Source organism: Oryctolagus cuniculus, chromosome 3, assembly GCF_051225735.1.
Source record: "Oryctolagus cuniculus isolate XC-2025 breed Fujian yellow rabbit chromosome 3, ASM5122573v1, whole genome shotgun sequence".
Taxonomy (NCBI): domain Eukaryota; kingdom Metazoa; phylum Chordata; class Mammalia; order Lagomorpha; family Leporidae; genus Oryctolagus; species Oryctolagus cuniculus.
In genome coordinates, this window is record NC_142869.1 from 10,853,102 (window position 1) to 10,871,054 (window position 17,953).

Below are 17,953 nucleotides of genomic sequence, written 5' to 3' on the forward strand. Positions count from 1 at the left end.
TGGGGCTTCATGCCTCGTTCCCTCTAGGCTCTTCCTGGCACTTTTCTGCCAGTGTCTTGGGCTACTGTGGTTTCACCTCACCTCTGTTTCCAGTTCTGGTGGGGAGAAGATTCTTGACAGCTGGGCTCCAGAGCCGTGGGCACCCATGTCCCCCACATAGATCCACCATGTCCCTCTAATTCCGGAAAAGTTCCCTCTGCTGTTTTTTCCCTAACTCTTCCCTGAGACTTCACTATCTCCACTTTTATTAAACTATCTTTTCCTGGACTATCAGTGAGCTCCCTCCATATTCCGCCATCTTGGAGCCTGCCTATATGTAGTTTTTCATAACATGTATATTCCTATTAATTTTTTGAAAACAATTCTATGCATGGATTTCAAAATCTTCACCAAAATAATCTTATAATTTAATTATATTTCCATAAGCTTTTTGAAATACCTTCATGGAATGTAATCTTAAATTGTATGAAGTTGAGGATGTATGTCATAAATTCTGTTGTAGCTACTAACAAGAAGAAGCAAAAAATGATATTAATGTGTTAATAGTGGAGACAAAATGCAATGCAAGAATTATCCAGAGTGGTCTGGGAATACAGAGGAAAGGAAACAAAAAAATAGATGGGAGAAATAGAAAATAATTACTAATATAATATGTTTAAACCCAACCACATGATAACTGCATTATTTATTAATGGTCTAAACACACCCATTAAAGGCAGAGATTTTCAGATGGAATGAAAAAGCCAAATGCCAGATTAAACTGTCTACAGGAAGTGTACCTCAAATAGTAGCAGCAAATAAAATATCATAAGAGCGATGCAGTAGACTTCAGGACAAGGAATATTGTCAGAGATAAAGAGGGACATTTTTATGATAGAGGCCAAGTCATAAAAAGATATAATAGTTTTAAATATGTAGTCATCTAATTAGCGGATTCTCAAACTACAAGCTAGAAATAGAAATAGACAAACCAACAATCATAGCTGAAAATTTAATACTCAAAACTCAGCAATTTATAGAATAGTAGGCAGAAACTCAGTATGAATATACAAGGTTTGAACAGCATTCAAAGTCCACTTGTCCTAATTGATAATAATAAAACATACCACCCACCACAGCACAACATATATTTTGTATGTACAGTTAAAGTCTTTACCAAGATCTGACAAGGCCACAAAATCAGTCTTAAAAAATTTGCTGATAATGGAATTAAACTAAAAATTGATAACAGAAAGACGGCTGGAACATCCTTGAAAATATTTGGCAATTAACAATATGAGTATAAAGTAAACTGGAAGTAGATCATTGCAAAAAATAAGAAAGGAAGAGGAGGAGGGTGAGAGTATGAATGGGAGGGAGGGTAGAGTGGGAAATATCATTATGTTCCTAAATCTGTACATATGAAATACATGTAATCTGTTTACTTTAAATAATTTCTTTTAAAATATCTTTTTTAAAAATATCTATTTTGTTCATCTGAAAGGCAGAGTGACAGAGAGAGGGGGAAAGACCAAGAAAGGAAAAAATCTTCCAGCCCAATTCACTCCCCAAATGGCCACACTGGCTGGGCTGGACTAGGCAGAAGCCAGAACCTGGAACTCTATCCAGGTGTACCACATGGATTGCAAGGCCCCAGGTACTTGGCCCATTTTCTATTGCTTTTCCAGGCACATTGGTAGGGAGCTAGATTGGAAGTGGAACACCTAGGACTCGAACCAGCACTCTGATATGGGATACCACTTGTTATGCCAAAATGCTGTCCCTCAACAATACCTTTTAGTTATCCTTTGGTCAAAGCGTGTCACAAGGGAAATTATAACAAATGTTGAACTGAATGAAAATGAGAATGCAACACAGCAAAATGTGGCAGGTGTAGCTAAGGCAGTCCTTAGAAAAGAAGTTTATGCCGTCAAATGCTTCTACTTAAAAAAAGAGAATCATTGGCCTGTGCCGTGGCTCAATAGGCTAATCCTCCGCCTTGTGGCGCCGGCACACCATGTTCTAGTCCCGGTCAGGGCGCCGGATTCTGTCCCGGTTGCCCCTCTTCCAGGCCAGCTCTCTGCTGTGGCCCGGGAGTGTAGTGGAGGATGGCCAAATGCTTGGGCCCTGCACCCACATGGGAGACCAGGAGAAACACCTGGCTCCTGGCTTCGGATCAGTGCAGTGCACTGGTTGCAGTACGCTGGCCGCAGCATGCTGGCCACAGTGGACATTGGAGGGTGAACCAACGGTAAAGGAAGACCTTTCTCTCTGTCGCTCTCACTGTCCACTCTGCCTATCAAAAAAAAAAAAAAAAAAGAAAGAGAGAGAGAGAATCATCTAATATTAATGATCTAAACTTCCATCATAATAAGCTAACAAAAGGCTGATCAAATTAAATCTAAAATAAAGATGAAAATAATAAAAAATAGGAGGGAAAATCAGTAACTATAAAAATAAAAATAGAAAAGTTGAGAAGCCAATAGCCCTTGGATCTAAAGACTGGCAAATGTGCATATGTTTACACGTGCTTAATTTTCATGATTTCTCTCTTCAATGAACATTTTACAGTGAGTGAACTATATGGTCCATTGGAAAGAGGACTTTTACTACAGTTACATATTCAATTCATTTTTTACTGTTACTTTCTACCTACAGTGACTTATTTCTGTTTTCTATTGATGGAATAATTTAAAATTTTACTTTTAACTAGGATATAAAGTAAATTAAATTAAGGAAATTTGATTACTATAGTAAGGCAAGTAGAATACAGATATAACAAAAATCATAAAATGGGTTTGCCAGCAAGTGAAGTTGGGAAAACACTGTCCAAGATTATCTCTGAGGCTGCTATTGCTTCAGATTCTGCAGTTGAATTTGATGTGGCATATGGTCCTCTAAAGTTCTGTGTCTGAACTCTGAGATCGTAAAAAGGAAAAGCCTTCTGCTCTAAATTTATCTCAAAAGAAAAATAAAAACTAGCATTTTAGATAACCATTATTCATTTGAATTCATAGCCATGTGGCATAGAACATGAGATTTACTATAAATAGAGCATGAAATTGAGATAAAATCAAATACACTGACATCCTCAGTTTTTAACCTGGTTGTTCAATGTCAATCACTGAGATAAATCCCTTTAGCAAGAAATATCCTGGAATGAATTTTCGCAATAATAGAATATCCCATTCAGGACAGGAATTAGTCCAGAAAATTATTTTTAGCAAGCTAAACAAATGGTATTGGAGCCCTTTCCTTTGTGTCCAGCAATTGGCTTATTTATATTTTTTTCTTTTCTTTTAGTAAATATAAATTTCCAAAGTACAGTTTATGGATTACAATGGCTTTCCCCCCCATAATTTCTCTCCCACTCGCACCCCTCCCATCTCCGGCTCCCTCTCCCATTCCATTCACATCAAGAATCATTTTCAATTCTCTTTATATACAGAAGATCAATTCAGTATATATTAAGTAAAAATTTCATCAGTTTGCATCCACACAGAAACACAAAGTGTAAAAATATTGTTTCAGTACTAGTTATAGCATTACTTCACATTGGACAACACATTAAGGACAGATCCCACATGAGAAGTAAGTACACAGTGACTCCTGTTGTTGACTTAACAATTTGACACTCTAGTTTATGGTGTCAGTAATCTCCCTAGGCTCTAGTCATGAGTTGCCAAGGCTATGGAAGCCTTTTGGGTTCGCCAACTTCGATCTTATTCTGACAGGGTCATAGTCAAAGTGGAAGTTCTCTCCTCCCTTCAGAGAAAGGTACCTCCTTCTTTGATGGCCCCGTTCTTTCCACTGGGATCTCACTCACAGAGATCTTTCATTTAAGTCTTCTTTTTTTTCCCCAGAGTGTCTAGGCTTGCCATGCCTAAAATACTCTCATGGGCTCTTCAGCCAGATCCAAATGCCTTAAGGGCTGATTCTGAGGCCAGAGTGCTATTTAGGACATCTGCTATTGTATGAGTCTGCTGTGTATCCCGCTTCCCATGTTGGATGGTTCTTTCCCTTTTTGATTCTATCAGTTAGTATTAGCAGACACTAGTCTTGTTTGTGTGATCCCTTTGACTCTTAGACCTATCAGTGTGATCAACTGTGAACTGAAGTTGATCACTTTGACTAGTGAGATGGTATTGGTACATGCTACCTTGATGGGATTGTATTGGAATCCCCTGGCACGTTTCTAACTCCACCATTTGGGGCAAGTCTGATAGAGCATGTCCCAAATTGCACATCTCCTCCCTCTCTTATTCCCACTCTTATATTTAACAGGGATCACTTTTCAGTTAAAATTTAAACACCTAAATGGTTTAAACTTGGCAAGGCAATTCCCTGTCCAGCTGTGGACACAGTCAGCCACCAATATTCTCAACAAGCTGTGTGCAAGGACCTAGAGAAATGCATTCCAGCATTCGTAATACCAAAGTTCTGTATGTGTCATTGTCGGCTGAGAAACATCCTGATTTTTGCTGGTATTCTCCTCTGTACTGCTAGTTTCTGATGATTCCGAAGGAAGTGTCAGGAGACGGCATTCTTGAACATGTTCACATTTCTCCACTCACAGTGTTTCTCAGCTGACAGTGAGACAATTTCTCAGCAGAGAGCACTGGAATAAATGAGACAGTCATTAAATACTGATTCTCAATATAGAGACTTCCAAATAATACAAAAGTCATATCCATGTAGCCGCTTTTTATATTTCAGGGTTGTAGAGACTACCTCCTCTTTGCAGAAGATTTAAATCAGATTCCTAACCTAGAATACTCACTGTATGTATGTGTGTGTGTGTGTGTGTACATGTGTAACTATATCAGGCAAATGAGTGGGAAGTCCCTGTTAGTAAGTACCTATTTCACCCACTGTTAGCAGCAGAACATGCCCCAAACTGCCTCACCTATTGTTGCTAAAACTAAAGTTATTTAGAATGTTGTTAACTAGCAAATAGTGCAACATCTCAGACATTTCTGTTTCAGACCTAGCATGCAAAGCTATCAAAATTGAAAGAGTAGGTCTAATTTAAATATTCGATACATGAACAATAGTCTATTTATCTAAAGAGTATATGATCTGTCCACTGCTTTTCGCCTAATATATCAAAATGCATAAAATGTTTAGTAACATTTAGTATGTGTATAAATGAAGCATTATGTACCACCAAAAAGAAAGAAAAACATGAATTATTTTAATCATTCAAGAGAAAGAGATTACCCTAGTTGGAGAGATTAAGGAAGGCTTCAGGGAGATGAGAGCGTCTCGACTGGTCTTGATGTGTGGTAAGAAAGAAAGAGCAAAAAACATTCTTACTGGACTTACGGTTTTTTAAAACTTTATTATTTGAGAGACAAACAGTCAAAAAGACAAAGACAGATAGACAGAGCTCTCATCCACTGAATCACTCTCCAAGTGCCTCGAATGGCTATGGCTAAGCCAGGGTCTAACCCAGGAGACTGGACCTCAATTCACTTGTCCCAGTGCGTGGCAAGAATTGAACTACTTGAGTCTATCACTACTTCTCCCAGGGTCTGTTTGTATCAGCAAGAACCTAGAGTCAGGAGTGAGAGCCAGGAATCAAACCTAGGTCCTCCAGTCAAAGATGTGGCTGTCTAACCTGCTAAGCCGATCTCACCCCTAGACCTGTGATTCTTACTGATTTCTATAATTTACTAATAATGAATGATAATGAACACTTATTAGATACTTTGATTCCAGGCACTAAACTGATGGAACAGAGAGGTAAGCCTCAGCCATTCCAGCTCACTGCCTGAAAGACAGATAATATCGGAATGCATCCCTCTCATACCCTGTTGTCTTTATACCCCAGCCCCACATCCTTCCCCAGGCTCCGAAGCAGCCAGTTGAAAGACCCCTATGGAGGAATTCACCTCTGTCTGCTGCCCTCTCCCCCTCCCTCACCCCTACCCCTCCTAAGATATAAAAAGGCCCAGACTGCTGGGCTCTGGGCCCTCTGCCACGCGTTCTTTCGGCCTTTGTACATTCTGGCAGTTGGGCGACCTCTGCAAGTTTTTTTTCTCTGAATAAATCTGGTCTGCTGCGAGTTCATACTCTGTCTCCTCTCTGTTCCAGACCCCCTTTTCCCTTACATTTGGTGCCCCATTTGAGGAGGCACCCATCTGCCCTCTATTCCTTACATTAAACAGTGCAGCTAAATGACTTTTATTTCTTCCAAATTCATTGAGGTAGGAATTCTTTTTCTTTTTAAGAATTATGTTGTTTGTTTGAAAGTCAGAGTTACAGAGAGAGAGAGAGGGACAGAGAGAGAGAGAGAGAGAGAGAGAGAGAGAGACCTGGGTCACTCCACAAATAGCTGCAATGGCGAGGGCTAGAGCCATGAGCCAGGAGCCAGGAGTTTCATCTGAGTCTCCCACATGACTGTAGGAACCCAAGGACTTGGGCCATCTTCTGCTGCTTTCCAGAGCACCTTATCAGGGAGCTGGACTGGAAGTAAAGCAGCCAGGACTCAAACCGGAATCCATATGGGATGCAAGCTTAATCTGCTACACTACAACACCAGCCCCCAGAAATTATTTTTCCTATAAAGGACCATTGTCCTAGTTGGACAGGTGGGAGTAGTGGAACAGGAATCAATAGAAGTTAGATGGTGAAGACAGTACCTAAAGCACTCTGTTCTCCAGCATTTGGTCAAAGGAAACAATTAAGCAAAGGTCAGAAGGAAAGAATCTGGCTCCTTTGAGGATCAACAGATAGCTTTGTTAGCTCAGTAGTGAGAGGGCAGAGGCAGAAAAAGCTGTAGGCACGGGAAGGCCATGAAGGAGTTGGCTTCAGGAAGTTCCTGAAGGTTCTTGACAAGAGTGATGGATGATGTGTTTTAGAACTGGCAGCAGAGGGAGGGAGGTTTTGAAAGTGGAGGAATGGTTGGGATGCAACTGTTAGGAGGCTGAGGTAATACAATTCAAGGAAGGAATTGTGGTGAAATATCCAAAAGTCTTAAAACTTGAGGTTCAATGTCTAGTACCAAATTTATTGAGGCTCTAGATTAATGATATCACCTCAGTGGATTCTGAAGAGAAAATCAATGGGGTCCCTTCCAAGACTACAATTTTAACAATTTGGAAAGACCTAAATTAACATAATTTCATGAGCACAGAGACAGGCATGAGTATGTGAGAGATACGATGGAGATGGAACACAAAAGGCAGAGAAATTGAAAATAAAGATAAGGGCCGGTGCCACGGCTCACTAGGCTAATCCTCCACCTTGCAGAGCCGGCACACCAGGTTCTAGTCCCAGTCAGGGCGCCGGATTCTGTCCCGGTTGCCCCTCTTCCAGGCCAGCTCTCTGCTGTGGCCCAGGAGTGCAGTGGAGGATGGCCCAAATGCTTGGGCCCTGCACCCCATGGGAGACCAGGAAAAACACCTGGCTCCTGCCTTCGGATCAGCGTGGTGCGCTGGCAGCAGCGCACCAGCCGTGACGGCCATTGGAGGGTGAACCAACGGCAAAAGGAAGACCTTTCTCTCTGTCTCTCTCTCACTGTCCACTCTGCCTGTCAAAAAAAGAAAAGAAAATAAAGATAAGGAGAAGAAGTCAGAAAACTGCAAGACTTTGAGCCCAGGGTCTCAGAAAGCTGAACAGACATAAGAAACACAGAATAGTATGGGAGGATAGTAAGGATTTTTCTTAGATGTCCTGATTTTGAGATCTCAATGGGACAGGCTGAAGGGCAGACTGAAAGGAGCTCTCAAATCCAGACCAGGGATCCTGCAGGAGGGGTTTCAGGACCCAGGGCAGTCTTGTCTGCAGAAGAGCTACTTGATCTAAAAATGCACCAATCCAGAAGGTGGTGCTGATGCAAATCAGGGGTGGCATAAAAGGTAGCTGAAACCGCCAAATATGTGTGATGCATTTGCATATAAAATGATTTATTTAGTAAAGCACCAGAACTGTGGTGGGTATTTTTCTATCATCGTGGTCCATGTAACACTTGCATTAGAATCCCCAGGGGTGGTTGGTTAAAATGTAGATGTCTGGGCCTTCCTCCAGAGCCCCTGATTCGTAACTTCTTGGGAGGATGCCTTTGTATCTTCATTTTAAACACTATTGGCCTTCAATAATTCTTATGTATATAGGCCAAGGTGCTTCAACTTGTTTTAAAATTTACACTCAGGAAAAAAAAGTGAATTGAAGACATGGGAAAGCTGATAAGGAGCAATCCTGGAAAGGCAAAATTGTAAGGGTCATTCTAGACCCCACCCGTATCTGTCAACATCCTACTCACTGCAGCAGAGAGCCAGACTCAACACAGCAGCCAGCGTGGTCTCCAGAAAGAGTTCAGCTTTGCACTTCCTCTCTTGATAATAACATCTTGCCATCTACAGCAACAGTCTTGACTCCAGAGATGGACCAGAGGCTGAAATCTCACCAGAAGCCAGAGCTCCTGATGAGGCCCCCAACCCTCCCAGCAGCAGTGAGGAGAGCACTGGAAGCTGGTCCCAGCTGGCCAATGAGGAAGACAACCCAGACGACACTAGTAGCTTTCTGCAGCTCAGTGAACGGTCCATGAGGTACCTTCTCTTCATTTGACTTCTTAGAAAAATCCGTATCAACCCAGATTCCAAAAAAATGCATTTTGATGATTCAATGCAGAAAGGAGAGATTCTATTGGGTCCTGATTCCTGCCTGTCATGATTTGTGCTGAAAAGTATCTTAACATGGAGTTATGGGCTAAATTACCTTGATGCAGGTTGACAGATGGCAATATTCCCTCCCCCTGAAAACCCCAGCTAGTGCACTCCTTGATGAGGATAACCATGACGATTTTAATGAGTCCGGCAATGACATCTGGTGTGTTGCTTGGTATTTTCTTGCTGGTGTATTTGTGTTCCAGATGCAACACAGCAAGTTGGATAAGTGGCAAGCGTTTCTGCACTATGCTGTATTGTTTAGAATGGTTTGTCCCCTTCTTTATCACTCTTGCTCTCTGGAGAAGCTAGAGAAATGCTTAGGAGAAATCAGATCTGGAAGGACTCGGGCCAATCTGGAGAGAAAAGCTAAAATCTATTAAAATCTACTCCTCTGTGAGATACAGGCTCTAAGAGAATCTCAGTGTTTCTGCCCACAGTCTTATTTGATACTTGATCAACAAGTCCACAAAGTTTCCAGGGAGGTCCATTGGAAAATGCGATTCAGAAACATCTGGGTGTATTTATGCCTCTTTGAAAGTTTTATCTCTGGCAATCAGTCTGTGTAGACTTAGGAACATTTCACAATGCCAAACATGTGGTCTAAAATCCCCAGATCTGATGGAAAATGTGACAAAATAGAGACAGAAAACAAAAAGAATTTGAATCTTTGAACTTAAGAGCAAAAGCTCATAAGGTTAATTTCCTACAGTCATGGGGGTTCAATGTGTGAATATATTCATGAAAACCCCACCTGAAACCTAGGACAAGAAATTAAAATTAGGGGTAGGGGTGTCTTGCTGGTACTCGTGGTATCCCTAAGGGAAGACTGTCCCATTCCAGGGCATAAGCACTCACCCTTTGAAAACTTTACTTGGAAGAGACATAGTTAGGAAATAGAGAAGGTGTAAGGAGACTCTGAGTGTTCAGTAAAATTGGATACATTTCATCTCACAAATACAGGCAGAGTCTAAAACCTGGCTAAGTTCTGCAATATTTCAATGTATAAGTTACAATCTTGTAACTGGACCAAGTATTGATTGTGCAACCTATGAAAATAATGCGATATGTGTTCCTCCTTCTTTGTGATATATAAGGTATCAGATGTTGCTCCTTCTTGAAGTTTGTAAGACAAAGGAGTGATAAAACTTCAGCATTCCTAGACTTTGTAAATTCTGCAGTAAGATTGGAAAGTGATGAGCTATGTATACATTCTGTAAAATCCTGTGAAATGGCCCTGAGAAAAACCCCCAGAATGACAAAGGGAAAACAGAAGCCCATTCATTTCCATTAAAATCCAACAAACAGGGAGATAATTACTCTGGTCTCTCCCCTAGCCAACATTTTCAGAAGTATTTTCATCTCTGCAGATGCACTCAGCAGGAGGAAGCGTCTTGCTGATATATAAATATCCTCACTGTAGTTTGAATGAGAAGGAAAGGATCCATGCTGATTTTTAGCCCCTAGATGTGTTCCACCAAGTGTGATACCACTTCAGAAATTATAAATTATTATTTTTTATTGTTGGCTTTAGCCTGTTTGTCTTATGCCTGTGTTTTTCTCTTATTTGGTCAGAAATAAATACCAATTTAGACATCCTAGAGACAATTCTTCTGGGGATTAAAGGAAGAATCTTTCACAACAATGGAATATCAGTGTGGGCAGTGTGACCAGATGGGAGAGACGGGCATTAATATGTAAACTTTTGCTTTGTCAGCAATGGCAACAGTAGTGCCACTAGCAGTCTTGGCATTATGGACCTGGACATTTATCAGGAAAGCATGCCAGCTTCTGCCATGATTAAGTAAGTAGCCACTGAGATGCAGTGATTGTAAGACCACCACTCCAATTCCATTTGGCAATCCATGTTGATCACTCAGGTTGTGTGCAGCCACGGATTTCATCATGTCTGTACTGCCCTGGTTGCCTTTCACTGGAGTAAGAATTCAGTCTTACTCCCTGCCCAATCTTTGGGAGCTTCCCATCTTATGTGAATAGCAAGGGAGTGGGGACTCCATCCTTTTGAGTTCCCAGTTTACTGTAAAACAAGGTAGGCTTCATAGCCTTTGATGGCTCTTTGGTTTTATTATGAACAAGCCAGACAGGGTAAATAAGATTACAAATCAGGTCTTACGATGGGTTTGTCTCTACCTTGTACTGATTGACTTTTTTTTTTTTTTGCGTTGTTTTCTTCAGAATTGTGCTTTAAAAAACTTCAATGAACTCAGCCCCTTTGGGTTTTCCCTCTTCTGGAACCACCTCCAGGCCACTCTGGCTGGAGGTGGTCTCTTACTTAAATACATGTTGCTTTTAAATAAAAAAAAAAAAAATTCAGGCTCAGAGGAGAACTCATCCAACCACCATCTGCTTTCCAGATTTCAAATCTGCTCCAAATGCAATAATCATTTCAGATAAAGCTTATCTGTATTATCAGAAATGTCTGTGATTTTACCTACTTGTACACATGGAAACAAAAATTCATGGAAATTGTACTATGGCAAATAAAGAAGACTGTTCAGTAGTCTTCACAATTGATTATACTTGCTTCGAAAGAATCAAATTTGAATGGTTTTTCCTTGACTTGTAGAAACCTGGATTAGCACTACTCGATGTGTCTACTACAAAACAATTACCACGGTGGGGATGTGTCATTCCCACTAATAATTGTGCTCCTCACGGTGTGGGAAAAGTCCAACAGAAGAAAGCACTTAGAGAAACACAATATGTGCTCCATAAAATGTGACACAGAGAAGGAGGACAAAAGGAGGTCAAGACCACATTAAAATAGTAATTCTTCTGGAAAATCAAGTGAATTGAAACCCATTTTTGACCATTATACATTGGTTAATTATTTAAATATTTCTGCAACTTGAGAAAGATGCAAAATACAGAACTAAAGTTACTCCCTGGGCTATTACTTCAGTCACTATCTGGAACTAAGATATTTATTATTTCAGTTTTTAATCAAATGCATTCCTTAGTGATTAAAGATTACAAGCATTCTTTATTGGTTCACACAGCCATGAGTCAAAATACAGAAGAGAACACACATATTTTAAAGAAGTCAAAAAACAAAATGAGCAAACTAACAGCACACTGAAGTAAATTTATTTTTCTGCCTCAGGTTTAGCTGCCTCTAGAGTATGAGTCTGTGACCCCAGGGAAATCTTGAATTCAGAGAAATCATACTCAGGATCCAGCAGCTCCCTAGTAACAGAGACTGTACCTCTTCCCATATGTCACCCAAATAGAGGGGGAACAGAAAATCTAGACACTGGGAAACTGGTGTTTCTATGTGTAATCAGATATGCATGAGAGAATGACTAGACTCTGCCTCTTAACATCAAGAGTACAGTGGCATCTATCAGCCAGATCTTAGCAATTACAAGAATCTGACTATCATCAAAAGCACATTTTAAAGAGCCCCTTACCAAGGACAGGTTGGGTAACTGATCTCAGATCCTATGGGTAATGGAATATATCTGAAGCATTTGTTCCTTTGTCTTCATTTACAGCATCACAAGTCAAATTATAACACCACTGCCTGCACTAAAGTATCATAGTTTAATTTCTTCCCATTCCTCCTGCCTCCCACTCCTGCCTGCATACATCAACATAAGCAGAATTAATAGGTCAATGCAAAATCATGTATCTTCTCTCAATAATGTCACAAATATGCACCTAATGTTTCTTGGATTCAGTATTTTTGTTGTGTGAAATATGTAACAAAATTCCAATGTAACTCCTCAAAAAAGAAAAAGAAAAAGAACTCCTCTACTCTAGTTTCTAGATTGTATTAAAATATAAGACAACCATGGTTTTCCAGGATGGTCACTTCCTCTCAGCTATTGGGCCATATGCTCTCATTTGGAAGCATTTACTGAGTCATCCCACAAAGTACAAAGCTTTGTAATAAATATTCACCATATGAAAACATCTCCACTATTAAACATCACCATAGCTAATGAAATACATCAATTGTGAACTCCTAACTCTACCCCCAGACTATAAAAAGAAAGAAGAAAATTTTAAATAAGCAGAAATACTTTGTTGCACAACTTAACTTCTGCAGTTTGTTAGCTTTTCATTTATTTTAGAACAAAGAATCATATACCTGTAGACAGATATTTTCCTAGATTAAAATCAAGCTTATGTTGTTACTATGGTTTAAAAAAATCACTATGACAACTTGACAACTTATGGTCATTTAAGGACAAGTAAAATACAGGAGAAAGATAAACTTACATGTCAGAATTAGTTACCTAGAAAATCTCTCCTGGACTGTCCAAAGTTGTGACCGTTTATAGAAGGGAGATTGAAAAGAAGAGAAAGTGCATTTCTTGGAGCTAATGCACCAATCATCCCAATTAAAAGCATCCAGGTTATCTGGCCTTCTTATTGGCTAATGGTGATTTTTTGGCAGACTTAGTAATCCTATATAATAGCCAAATGGACACTTCCTCAGCATTCCATTGTTCAAAAACAGTGAGCCTAAAATAACCTTTGGAAGCTGTTCAATCAATAGGACCCATCACCTCATCTTCCATTCACAGTTTACTCTTCCTAAACATTACCAATCATACACTGTTGTTTTTTTCCCAAAGTGAATCAGGAGAAGAAAAGGAGATTCCTAAACAACAGCCAGAAAACATTAAGGGTAAGCGACATTCCCATGATTTTGACACACAATTGACTGGGATCTCCCTTGGGAAAGCAAAGTAAGGCTGTGGTTGTGTCTGTGTTCAGAATGTGACACTGGACCACCAGTGGGAACATCCAGCCACCAGAGGAGCCTGCTGGTGATCAACTTTGACCTGGAGCCCGAGTGCCCTGACGCCGAGCTGCGAGCCACTCTGCAGTGGATAGCTGCCTCCGAACTTGGGATTCCCACAATCTACTTCAAGAAATCTCAGGAAAACAGAATAGAAAAGGTACTGAATTCCATGTTTGAGTAGAAATCAATGAATCTGTGTTTATATTGATGCTGAAAACTCACTAAATCTGTTGGAATCATAAGCGTTCAATCTCGACTTGCTCTGATCTCAACATTATAGCTAAAACTTTGAAAATTGCCTTCCCCTGTATAAATATAATCATGATTACTGTTTCTTTGACCTTCAGTTTCTCTTAACTAGTTGGTGACAATGTGGAAAATAGAGACCATAGGAACTTTCTCAAAAGAATCATTAATTTTTGCTGTTTCCTTATGTTGGGGCCAATCTCTTCCTAACAATTATTTAAAATAAAAGTAAGAGGAAAGGAGCTGATATATAATGGAAACTGAAGTGAGGCACACTGACACTTAAAACAAGCTGCGGTATAGTGTCAAGGAGGCATTTTTTGTTATTTCTTCTGTTTGTTTTGTTTGAGAGGCAGAGAGAGAAAGAGCTGCCATCTGTTAGTTCACTCACCAGTTGCACACATCAGCCTGGGTTTGGTTAGGCTGAAGCCAGGAGCTGGGAACGCCATCTAATTTCCCACATGAAGAGCAGAGAAACAATTGCTTTGGCCGTCACTGCTGCCTCCCAAGGTCTGCATTAGGAGGAAGCTGGAGTCAGGCATCAAATCCAGGCACTCAGGTTGGCATGTGGTTTTCTTGACTGTTACGCTTGATGTCTACTTGAGAAGTCATTAATTTTTAACATTAGAATTCTTTTAAAGTTTATTTATTTATTTGAAGGCTCTAGAGTTACAGAGAGACAGGAAGAGACAGAGGGAAAAACAAAGAGATTTTCTATCTCCTGGTTCATTCATACCAAAATGCACACAATAGTAGGGACTGAGCCAGGCCAAAGCCAGAAGCCAGGAACTCCATCCAGGTCTCCTACGTGGGTGGCAAGAACCATCTGCCTTCCAAATGAATTAGCAGGAATCTGGATCAGAACAGAGGTGAGACTCAACCCCAGACACTCTGATATGAATACAGAAGTCACAAGTGGTTTGTTTAACCTGCTGTGCCACAATGCCCACCCCTACTTGAGAAGGCATTTTAATTCCTTATGATATGTTTGCATTAGAATTTTCTCATATCATTTCCCATGCACCAGAAACATAAAACTGGGGAATAGAGCCTTTACCAACCTCAAAATTAATAACATCTCCCACTCTAATTCCATATCTCTAATTTCAACTATAGTAGGATCTCAGCTATTAAGATTAAAGCATGAGTCTATCTGGAAATGTCTTCAAGCTCAATTTTCCATAATCTAAAAATATTTTTCTTCAGCAAAAATTTAATTAATTTCAAGTTAATAATGCTGTATTTCCTTTTATTGCTTCTTAACAAACTGCTACAATTTTATCAGCTTAAAACAATACCGAGTTAAGTCAGAAGTCCAGGTGAATTCATCTGTGACCTGTGCTCAGGACTTAGGAGCCAGAAGTCAAGCAGACTGGATGTGCTATCACGAAGAGCTCCCAAAGAAGAAAAGTGTGCAAGCTCATCTGGGTTGCCTTAATCCAGTTCCTTGGAGTTGTACATCTAAGTTCCCATTTCTCTACCGCCTATCAGCTAAGAGCCACACTCAATTTGTAGAGGCTGCTCACCTTCCTTGTCACTTCCTTGGCCACTCCTATTCCCATGCTGTCAATCTCTGACATCTTCCACCAGCCAGCATTCCTTGCTTAGATTAGGCTCACTTGATTATCTCTCTTATTAACTTCTGACCAAGTTATCTGAAGAATCTCTTCGACCATATAAGGCAGTATATTAAAAACATGATATGTCTTCCTATCCTTGGCCCCAGATATTAAGGCTGAAAACCTTGGGTTATATTTTCAAACCCTGACTGTTGCAAAACCATGGTCTGTTTTTATGTCTTGCTATCATTAGTATCTCCATGTACCTCCTATACTGTGTCTGTGAGAAGTGAACAATGTGCATTATGTCTCTTTTACTAATGAGAAAATTGGGAGTCAGAGAAGCTGGCACCTGAGAGATTTCTCAGGTAATGATAGCATAGCCTCATCCCTGAACCTGTTTTCTCTACAAAATACTGCCTGCTTTTATTTAAAAGCATCTCTTTCAGGATAAATGACCTTGGAGTTAGAATTTTGAATCTTTTGAATGTGCAATTGTGCTTTAATTCTCAGTGCCCAAGTTTAGCAGCCTGAATGGAAATGTCCTTTAACTTCTTGCCCTTACACATGGGGGTTAGAGCAGCTTATCATTTCTGTATCACCAGCGCAGGGTACTTGTTACTGGAACAACCAGGAAGGGGACAGAATTCATTCATTTCTCAAGCCTTCTCCCACTTCAAACTCTCTCCAAGCAGTAATGTACGGTAGTACCTCCATTCATGGTTTCACTTTCTGTTTTTAGTTACTTATCATCAACCACAGTCCAAAATTCTTGATGAAAAGTAACCATTCCATAAGTTTTAAACTGCATGTTTCTCTGAGTAGCACAGTGAAATCCTGCATGTTCCACGCTGACCCACCTGGGACATAAATCATCTCCTTGGTCATGTTTCAAGCCTCTGTGTGTTTCCTACTTGTTAACTGCTGAGTAACCATCACAGTTATCAGACCCACTGTCATGATGTTATAGTGCTTGTGTTTAAGTAACCCCTTTTTTCAATTCATAATGTCCCCCAAAGCACAAAAGTAGTGATAATGGCAAACAAATATTCTAAAAAGAAGCCATGAAATTCTCCTTGTAAGTGAGAAAATCAAGTCTATCTTAGATATGCATGTGTAGGAAAAAAATTCATGCTCCATTACTCTCCTTAGCTTCAGGCAGCCACTGTTGGTCTCAGAATGTCTCCCTCTGATAAGAAAGGGCCTGCTGAGCACTTGTTTTTCATGCCTGGACTTGCCCACTGTTCCATCCCAACCAGATCTGGGTAACCAGCTATACTTGTCATACCTTTATTTGCAAAGAGCTGTGAGGTTCACTATTTGATAAGCTCTACTCCAACCTTATCACCCAGCCCTCCCCCCAACTCCAGTACAAAAGATGGAATGAAAGAGCACAGTACCCTAATGTCAAAGGCCCCCCTGTCATGAGTTGAGGAAAAAGAATATTCTCCAGAGCACACTCCCAGGTTCATGGGAAAATGAAACCAGGTTGGTTTCCAATTTGCTCTCCAACTATTCCCTTATTTCATGCTGCTTTTCAAATTGTATCTTAATGGAATATATTTTTATACAATCCACCTTTTTGAAGAAGCAATACTTTTTTGTAAATATATATCTATAAAACTCAATTTGGTGCAAGAGTAATGGGTGTTTCCATAATGCCTTAATTATATACATCATGCTCTGACTTGATATTTGTCTATCCTTGACCCATTTTCAACTCTAAAAAAATAGCTGCCTTTGCTCACTATTTTTTAAATAAATGTTACACTAGGATTATCAAGAAAACAATAGATGCTACATTATTCATTCAATTAGCATCAGCTAATTTAAAATTTAATTTTAAATAACATAATTCCAGACACTAAATCTTGTAACTTTTTTAAGAATCAATTAAGGTTCTACATACATGGCAGCTTTTCCATAAATGGGCACCATCATTTGTTGTCTGTGACTGAACTGGTTACATAAAGAAAACCCTTAAGCAACATTCTGACACCCTTTCTATTATCAATATTGCTTTTAAATACTTAGTTAAGTGGCCATTTTCAAGTAGAGTAGAAGACAGAATGTTTTCCATGGAGCCTGTGTTATCACAAGAGCAAGTCTCTCACTGGTTTCTGATTTGCTTTGAGAAAGTTAAGGTTGGTAAACAAAAGAGCTACCTGTACCTCCAGGTTTATTGCAGCTCATTTCACAATAGGTAAGACATGGAATGAACCTAAATGCCCATCAATCAAAGACTGGATAAATAAATTATGGGATATGTACACTATGGAATACTACACATCAGTTTAAAAAAATGAAATCCAGTCATTTGCAACAAAAAGGACCAATCTAGAAAACTTCATACTTAGTGAAATAAGCCAATCCCAAAGGGACAAATACTATAAAATACTATATGTTCTCCCTGATCTGTGAACTAACAGCGCACCTAAAATAAGGCTGTAGAAGTGAAATTGACACTTTGAGAAGCAATGATTTGAACAGCCCTCATCTTGACTGTCGAGGAACAGTTTTTTTGTTTATTTAATTATTTTTTATTTTCTTTTTTTTCTTTTCTCTTCTTCATACTATATGTTGAACTCTACTTAACAGAGTTTTATATATATATATATAAAGTGAATTGAAAATAGATCTCAATAAAAAATAAGGAGAATAATAGAGGGAGGAGGAAGTTTATAACTGTAAAGCTGTAAAATGTCATCTTAATTGTTAAAGTGATC

The 17,953-nt window shown here is 39.6% G+C and overlaps 1 protein-coding gene across 3 annotated transcripts in view; it reads left to right on the plus strand.

Annotated features, from left to right (window-relative positions):
- The window catches only part of SPHKAP (SPHK1 interactor, AKAP domain containing), a 185,953-nt gene that overhangs the window by 158,674 nt on the left and 9,326 nt on the right, over positions 1 to 17,953 (plus strand). For 2 of the 3 annotated variants that reach the window (XM_008259275.5, XM_008259274.5), the window contains 4 exons: positions 8,346 to 8,531; positions 10,366 to 10,452; positions 13,253 to 13,305; positions 13,395 to 13,579. In XM_008259275.5, the coding sequence (XP_008257497.2) occupies positions 8,346 to 8,531; positions 10,366 to 10,452; positions 13,253 to 13,305; positions 13,395 to 13,579 (511 nt within the window). The remainder of the gene's footprint in view (positions 1 to 8,345; positions 8,532 to 10,365; positions 10,453 to 13,252; positions 13,306 to 13,394; positions 13,580 to 17,953) is intronic. The other variant, XM_008259276.5, reaches the window with a different exon arrangement.